The sequence below is a fragment of the Anarhichas minor genome, unplaced genomic scaffold (genome assembly GCF_050575085.1).
Source record: "Anarhichas minor isolate MPS153535 unplaced genomic scaffold, ASM5057508v1 ptg000043l, whole genome shotgun sequence".
NCBI classification, from domain to species: Eukaryota; Metazoa; Chordata; class Actinopteri; order Perciformes; family Anarhichadidae; genus Anarhichas; species Anarhichas minor.
The window spans coordinates 3137656-3146118 of record NW_027466489.1 but is presented as its reverse complement, the minus strand read 5'-3'; the positions used below and the strand labels follow the sequence as shown (position 1 = coordinate 3146118).

At 42.1% G+C, this 8463-nt stretch overlaps 1 protein-coding gene across 1 annotated transcript in view; it reads left to right on the top strand.

Annotated features, from left to right (window-relative positions):
- The first annotated feature begins 3947 nt into the window (after positions 1-3947).
- Positions 3948-8463, top strand: part of cacna1da (calcium channel, voltage-dependent, L type, alpha 1D subunit, a) — a 52836-nt gene continuing 48320 nt past the window's right edge. Inside the window, exons 1-2 of the mRNA XM_076110510.1 lie at positions 3948-4249; positions 4796-4901. Coding sequence (XP_075966625.1) covers positions 3948-4249; positions 4796-4901 — 408 coding nt within the window. The remainder of the gene's footprint in view (positions 4250-4795; positions 4902-8463) is intronic.

The window sequence follows — 8463 nt, the reverse complement described above, 5'->3', positions numbered from 1 at the left end:
AGTTACATATTCAAAAGGGAACAGTTTAAAGGAGGGCAACATATCGTCAGTTGAAAGGACACATTTTCACTGACTTTGGCAGGAAAACATTAATATCATTATACAAAATTTGTTTGGTTCATGGTCGACATTGCTCATTATATCATTTGGTATACAGAATAGATGTTTTTAAAGCTGCTGTAATCAATATGTTTATTCAAACAATGTATCAAACAACAACGTGAACAATGTGATAATGTTGTAATGAGCCTAATGAAAATCATCACCTGAATCTGCAGCTCTGCTATAATGAGTTTCAGATCATTGTTTCGCTGTTCGTATCACAGCTTTACTTTGTATTACTTTCACTGCTCTAATTTTGTTGTTTTCGGTTGCAGCAGGCATCTGTTTTCAGGGGAAAAACGCTCTAAAAGACCTATTTGATCAGCACTGAACAGCAGACAGAGTTAGTAACTAACTGGAGAACATAGTGGAGCATTTAGCCGTTAAAGAAACAGATATGTCCCTCAGGAGTTGGTGGAGACTAAAGACAGAGCTAAAAGAGAGTGAATATTGGACTTCTATTATATTATTTTCTATATTTTCTCAGACGAAAATGACATTTCTAACATTTCAAGTAAGAAATAATATAAATTCTCACAAATGGATGAATATTATTTCGTGACCAAACAGTAAAAACATAATGGGAGATGGGACGTATGCTGTATTCTAATCCAGCATGGTTTATAGTTGTGGATCTGGGGATTTGGGAGGCAGCAATTGTTTTTAATTGGGTAAAGTTCAATTTTTAAACAAAATGTCTGAACATCAGTGGTTGTATTGCTGTCCTGCTGGATTTCAAGATGTCTGCAATATATGCAATACCATTCCTATAAGGCAATCCTTATAAAGGCTTAACCTAATGGTTAATTAATAATTCACTAATGCTTATAACCAGTTAAAAAGATCACATTTTGGGTTGCCAAGATATGGAAATCTCTAACAAAGAAGTAATTTATTGACAAATAAGTTAATATTGCAACTGCAGATTTAAATGTAGATTAATTACCTACTAACATGTTTAACCACAGACTTAATGGCTTATCAGAAAGTTGCAAACCATGAATAGTTATTACAGCATTGTTTCCAAATAGAAATGAGACAAAAACAACTGCAGGGGGGATTTTTCACAACTTGGCAAACCACAATTAGTTCATAATGACTCATAATGTATTACATTTATAATTGAATGTATTTGCCATAACAAAGCATGTAGGGTGCCTTATTAGAAAGTGTACCCATGTAAGTTTAATAAGATAAGTTGCTAAACCAGTGTTTTAATGGTAGCCTACCATGTTGTCTTAATGACCTTCACGTGAGCAATGGATGCTGAATGTGACGCCCCGTTTGAAAGTTGTCTCCTTGCGCTACATTGCGCACATGCCATAGCACCTTTGTGATGTGAGGGGTCTTGTGCAGCAGCAGAAGGAGGAGAGCTCGCTTTCTGATGCAGACTCGTTTCTCTGTTAACTGGCGCCGTGACGATAAGTAGGCAGCGGATGAGGATGCTCTGTTGTGTGGTGCGCACTCTCCTGTCTCCAGCTCTCCACGATCACCATGGAAGAGCATAATTAATGCACAGGCTTTATGTGTCCCTCCTGCTGCCGGAGCTGATGCATATTAAACCGCCGTTTGAGACCGGACTTGCGATTTTGTCCCTGGACCCGTGTTACCGAGCGGAGAGGACCGCGGCTGAGTCATAAAGTCTTCAGAAAAGGTACAGCGCGGTGCGGTTTCTGCTCCACAAACTGAAGTTAGCCTCTTAGCATAGCTGCGTTTTGCTGCATGCAGGCAATGGTGATGCTTTCCTCATTACTGTCAGAGGACAGCAGTTATTATTAAATGGCCACTTTCCTTTCGACGCTGTCATGTTTTGTGGATTATGGGGAGGAGATTCATCGCCTTGTCATGAACAAGACATTTAAATATACATTTTAATAGAGCATGGCCAGGGCTGATGCCAGGCTGGCACCTTTTCTACAAACGGAGGTGGGCTCTGGTCATGTGGACTGTCCACTATATTAGCCCTGAGTGTAAGAGCATCACTGATTGAGGTTTGTTGTAATAACGTTGCCAGCTGTTTCTGCTGAGCAGCGAGGACCATCTGACGGCTGTGCGTTGCTCAGTTTTCCCTGTGAGCGCCCGAAGTCAAGTCAGTCTGTCATTTCACATCATTTTTGGGGTGATTTTGATCGCATCCTACCTTGGTGGCGTCCAAGGAGAAATACGAGGACAATTGATGATGGTTTAATTTGTCACGAGTCGCTCATGCAGAAATGTCAGTGTTCGTTTTCATCACGGGTGAACGGTCGACGTTGTCGATGCAGCGGTGAAATTAATATTCCAAAATAAGCGCATTTTGTACGCATTGTTCCCATATTGAGCTTGCACTAGCCCGGGCTACATGAAGGCAGCATCGTAGCACAAAGGAGACGTGAAGCTGGCAGCCTAAATTCTTCACAAGATGTGCAGTCTTACATCACAGTACCACTCATAGCCCATTTTTCTGTAAAATATGAAGATGCATTCCTCTTGGAGCATCACTGCAATGTGACCTTTTCTGCTTCTTCCTCTGCGGGCCTGCTCAGCAGTTCAAGGACTTACACAACTGATGGGACCAAGTGATGCCTGAGAGTGGCAGCTCTGAATTTACAGCTTAATTTGTGTGTGTGTGTGTGTGTGTGTGTGTGTGTGTGTGTGTGTGTGTGTGTGTGTGTGTGTGTGTGTGTGTGTTTTGACATCTGCATGTCATCTGCTTACAGTTTTTTTCCCCTCATAGAATATGTTCAGTTTCAGGAAATGCTGTTTAATAAATGCAGAGTCTAGATGGCAACATGAGAACCAGGCCAACGTGCCTTATTTCTGGTTTTGAACGATCCTCGGCTTCAGTTGCACATCTCACTATTTTCACATAAGATCACATTATTTTATTTACATGTTTTAGGGGAAACAAACAGCTTATTTATCCTTGAAGAGACTACATCATTTCAACAAGCTGCCATCTTTAAATTGTGCAGGTGTGTGTGGTCATAATATCAGCTGTGTCTAAGCTGAAGTAAAAGTTCTCACATTGTCTTAAATATTAATTGTGGGCCAGTATGTGCTGTATATACACCAGTATTAATTACTCCTGCAGCTTTTTACTTCACTGAAGTCCCTTTGTCTTTGAGACCATTTGGAGCATCATGCTGTACTTACCTGCTGCAGCACAACAGAGTGCTGGGAAAGCCATATTTTAGTTCAGAAAGTACAGTTTGCAGTATGAGCTGGATTGTCAATATTTAGCTTGAAGAAAAACACATTTAATTAAAGGCAAGGGAAGCATTATTTATATTGCATGTTTCATATGCTCATAAGTTTATCAAAAGACAAAGAAAAGTAATAATAATAGTAATTCACTATTAGCTATTCACGACGAGCATACAGGAAGATTCACATATTATTCAGTTAAAAACAATGTTTTGCACATTATCAGTATATCTTTCATCAGGAAGCTTATTAAAGCATCTAGGGGCATAAAATCTAAAGGCAGCTTCGCCAGTTGTTGAACTGACTTAAGAATGATTGAAGTTATCAGACCAGTTGACCTAAGAAGGCCGTGCATGGCAGACAGGCAGAAGAACCTGAGTGCATTCTAGTGCATTGTGCAAGCCAATGTAATTTGAAGGCAGACAAAAGCAATGTCAATAATCCTTTTATTGTTATATAAAGTGTAAAATGTACTAATGCCATGATCTCATCTCACCCCTTTCTCATTCTCAGAGGCAAATTATGCCAGCAGCACCAGAGTCGCTCCCCCTGGTGACGTGCCAGCTCATTGGTCAGATTATTCTGCCCTTTTCTAGCCACCCAGTCTACCCTGGCAGATCCATGCTGCTGGATGCTCCTCACAGAGCCACGCCCACACTATGAGCGCCAAAGGGCCTGCCCCAGACCCAGCCCCCGCGGCCCCAGAGGCCCCTCCCGCCTCAACCCCTGCCCCTACCCCTGCTGCGGCCCCAGCCCCTGTGGCACCTCCCGCACCTCCTGCCCTGCCTGCTCCAGTGTCCAGTACCATCCCGGTCGGTGCGTTGGCACAGAAGAAGCGCCAACAGTATGCCAAAAGCAAGAAACAGGGCAGTAATGCCAACAGCAGGCCACCAAGGGCTCTGTTCTGCCTCAAACTCAACAACCCCATACGCAGGGCCTGCATCAGCCTGGTGGAGTGGAAGTATCCTTTACAGTGGTATTATGTAGAGCTGGGTGAATGTCTGAGTGTTGGGATTTGACCAAAGAGCATTACCTGTTCACAGAGCCGAAGCGGTTAGATTAGAAAACTAATTACTATTTTGATAATCAATTCCTTGTTTTATATCAGTGTAGATTAGATACCTTCGGGTTTTGGATTGTAATTCGGACAAAACAAGTCTTCACTTTGGGCACTGGGAAGCTGTCGTGTGCATTTTCTTCACTATTTTCTGACCTTTAATAAACCCAATGATGAATGGATGAGGTAAAATAACTGCCACATTAATTGATAGTGAAAATGATCTTTAGTTGCTGACTGCCGTACTTGTTCACAGGTCCTTTGTGTATACCTTTGTTCAATCTTAGCTGTGGTAATTATTCATGACGGCCACATCCGTTAATTTCATGGAGCGCTTTTTAAAGTAATCAGACTACATCAGGAGATTTGAAAAGTGTTTTGCAGTGTGTTATTTTCTATTGCTCTGTTACATCATTTTCTTCCGTGTTTTCCTTAACTGTTTTTTCTCAGGCCATTTGATATCTTTATATTAATTGCTATTTTTGCCAACTGTATGGCCTTAGCTGTCTATGTCCCCTTCCCTGCAGATGATTCCAACTCCACAAACCATGACCTGGTGAGTAGTCTGTATATGTCACGATGATACATTTATTCATTTGGTGCCTGTTGTATCAGTGCTGCTACTTAAAGCCAAAAACAGACTGGTATTGCTTTGCATAGGTTTTATATAGTGTCTCCGAGTTCACATTGTCAAAATCCTAATGTCTGGCTTGTTAGGTTTGTGATAAGGAGTTAAAGAATGGAAGATAATCTCCTTTAGTGCCTGTTGTTCTGTTCTTGTTTGGTTGAATAATTTCAAGATTCATTACAACATGCATTGTTACTTCATAATCCTCTTTCAGATGAAAACATGCGATTGTATCGTCCTTTTGATAAGAGATATGGTAGGTATAGTATATAGAGATTTAGCTGTAATAGTAAGACGTTTCATACAGATTGTATCTTCAGTATGTTGCTCTATCATGCAGATTTCAAGTATCTGCTGTGCCGACACAGAGAAACACGTTGACAACTATCCTCATTGGTGCTTTATCATGTCATAGTTTCCCTGTACAGAGGTCTTATTCAGCTTTCTATTTTTAGAATTTATCGTCATTGCACCACTCTGTGCACCTTGTGCATTTATGTCTGTGTGATGAATTATGGGTGATGTAGTGTTGTAAGCATTGTTCCACAGCTGAGCATGAGTGCTCTCTCCAAAAGCCAGACAAACACACAGAATGTGGTCCTCTCTACATGAGCAGAATTCAGCTGTAGTGCTCAATGATTCATGAAGAGCTCATACAGTGTGTCTGCAGACATTTCAATGTTCTTGAAAGCTTCGTCTGAGAGCAGGAACATGTTTGAGGAGGTTACCGGCTCGCTGTAAAAAAACAGCGGAGTGTTTCTCAGTCCGTTACGCTGTTGAACCTGCTGTGTAAGATAAGTTAAAAGGGTGTCTGCTCTACTTTAGAGAAGATGTGCTGCTTCTCGGTTTGACCTCCTGGAGGGTGACCTCAGGGTGTTTGTTTACACAGCGGTGGTGCATCAGGGGAAAGTGGGCCATCTGGGACATTACAGTACCTGATACAGTATTATGTACAGTGTGTTGTCAGGGTTAGTTTGGGAGTGAGGTTTGAAAGAGTTGGATTGTCCTAATAGTGTCAACTGGAAAGTGAAAATGTTCACACTTGCGTGAGAAGAAACAAACAAGAATGTAGAAAAACATTGAGAGGCTGGTTGGACTCTGAAAAAATGCAATGCTGAAACATCTGTGCATTTTGCTGATGTGAATACAAATACAGCAGCAATAGAGTTTAAAGACTAATCAGCATGCAAGTCTTTGTGGACTGGGGTAGTTACACACACACACACACACACACACACACACACACACACACACACACACACACACACAAGCTCTCTTTTTGTTTTTGGTTTACGGATGCAACAATCCGACCCGTTGGATTGGTATCTGCACCCACACTGACCTTATTAAGTAAATCAGGTACTGGCCAGAATATACAAATGTAGTTTATTTTTGTTCATTTTCTGTTTCGAGCTAGTCTTGATGCTTAAAGTAATTTAATACATTTCTTTTAATATGAAGGCTACTTTCAGTTGTGAGTTTTCAGAAGCCACTCACTATTGTGTGTCCCAGCCTCAGACTGACTGTAAACCATGCGTTGACGGGTGCTTATTTCATACTGGTAGCTTTACAGTATGTATAACCTCTAAACCTCAGGTCTTCTTATTAATTTGCAATGCAGCCATTATGGGGCCTAACTGCAATGTTTGTAAATTCAGAGCGTCGCCAGAATTGACATTCATATGTTCAGAGCTTCACCTTCTTATGTGTTCGGATCACGAAAGGTCTGGCACCAACTAACTAACTAAGCTTGCTTGGAAGCTAAATACTATGTCTCATCTCAGCCTTTATAATGCAAACCAAATCTGTAAGTGTCAACATGTGATGGATAGTTTGGCATCTTTTAATGATGCCTTCATTATGTCTTTTGTCTGAACCTGTTGTGGCATCGCTGTGTAATATTTGTCACTGTATTCTAATGGATGTTGTATATGTCTCCTCTGTCCACGAGTAGACGATTAGAGCTCTGGATGCACCTACTGGGAATGAACCACAAAGCTACATTTTGGGCACTTTTGCGCAGACAGTTCAGGACTGAGCAGCATCATTGATGCGGCTTACGTGCTTCATGAACAAGATCATGAAGTAGAGATGAGACGACATGTTGATGATTAGATATCAAGTTATTCATCATTTAGTCACATCCTTTGTAGTCAGGACAAAGCTTAACTTTTTGAAAATGCATAACTGCCTCCTCTGTGCTTATATGGATGCTTCCTTAACTGCACTATACAGTATATGTTTTTGCTGATCCTCATACTGATCCTTGTCTATTGCTTGCACAAGCCTTTGGTATCTGATACAATGTCGACACTGCAGAATTAAACCGGAGGGCAAATACCGCAATCTTTCCCTTTTCAGCAGAGGTTGAACAATAGAATACTTTGTAGGGCAGGTGTGCCAGCTTGGCCTTAGTTGTCCTACAGAACTCACGCTGTACTCACAGGAGGAGCACTAGAGACAAAAGTGCTGAGCTATGTTTTCTGTAGCGGCCAGCAGGTAAGCTGTAGTGGAGATTGTCATTTCACACCGCTCCGCTCTGCAGCCTCAGAGGTGGACTGAGAACTCATATGAAACCTGAGGTGGGTGTGCTGAGGGGCCTGATGTGTAAAGCAAGGATCAAATTACATCACTATAGGCTGCCGAACTAAGCAGGTTTCTACCCATCCACACATTCAACACAAAGAGACACTGAGATGTTGCAATACAGACCAGCTGACGTCTAGGCTCGTGAATGTGTAGACTGTTCATTTAGTGCATTCTCAGGTAACACCATCAACATTAACACCATAAACATAAACATACTGAATTTGTTTGCTGGTGTCACACTGTCCACACGGTGCCTATAGGTGCTGCAGAGCTGCTCCGGGTGAGAACAGTGCAATGCTGCAAAGTCACAGAGGCCTTAATAGCATGAGTCTGCCCGTCTTGTTAGTAAGGCTTGGTTAAATGCAGCAGCTCATTATAAATGGAAAGCAATTTCCTCCTCAGGCGGAACACTGGGCAAAGGCTTGAGGTGCTGCCACCACCAGGAGGCACAAGTGAGTAACAGGACGTAGCGAGCACACACGTGCATGTAAGACAGCAAACCCTGTCAGGAACCCACAGTCATTTCCTCCTTCTTCTGCTTAGCTTTCTCCTTTATTGCTCTTCCTTTGTTTAGTCATTTCACTGCAATATAAGACACACAACCCATCCTGCCTGCACGTGACTGTGTCTCCTCTGCACCCACCTTGTCTCGGGGACAGACAAATAGTCTGCAACCCTCCTGCCTTTGCTTTAAGGTCATTTCTGACTTATCTATCTGAGACACAACACCCTGGGCAGCTCCGGCTGAAGGTAGCTGAGCAAAACAATGACCTTTTCATGGTGAATATGAATCATACATCTCCTCCTTACTGAGGCAACACACAGTGAAACGCGTATGGTATCATGTAGTGTTTGCCCGTACCACTGTTGTTGCATAACTCTGGAGCCGCAGAGCGATTTA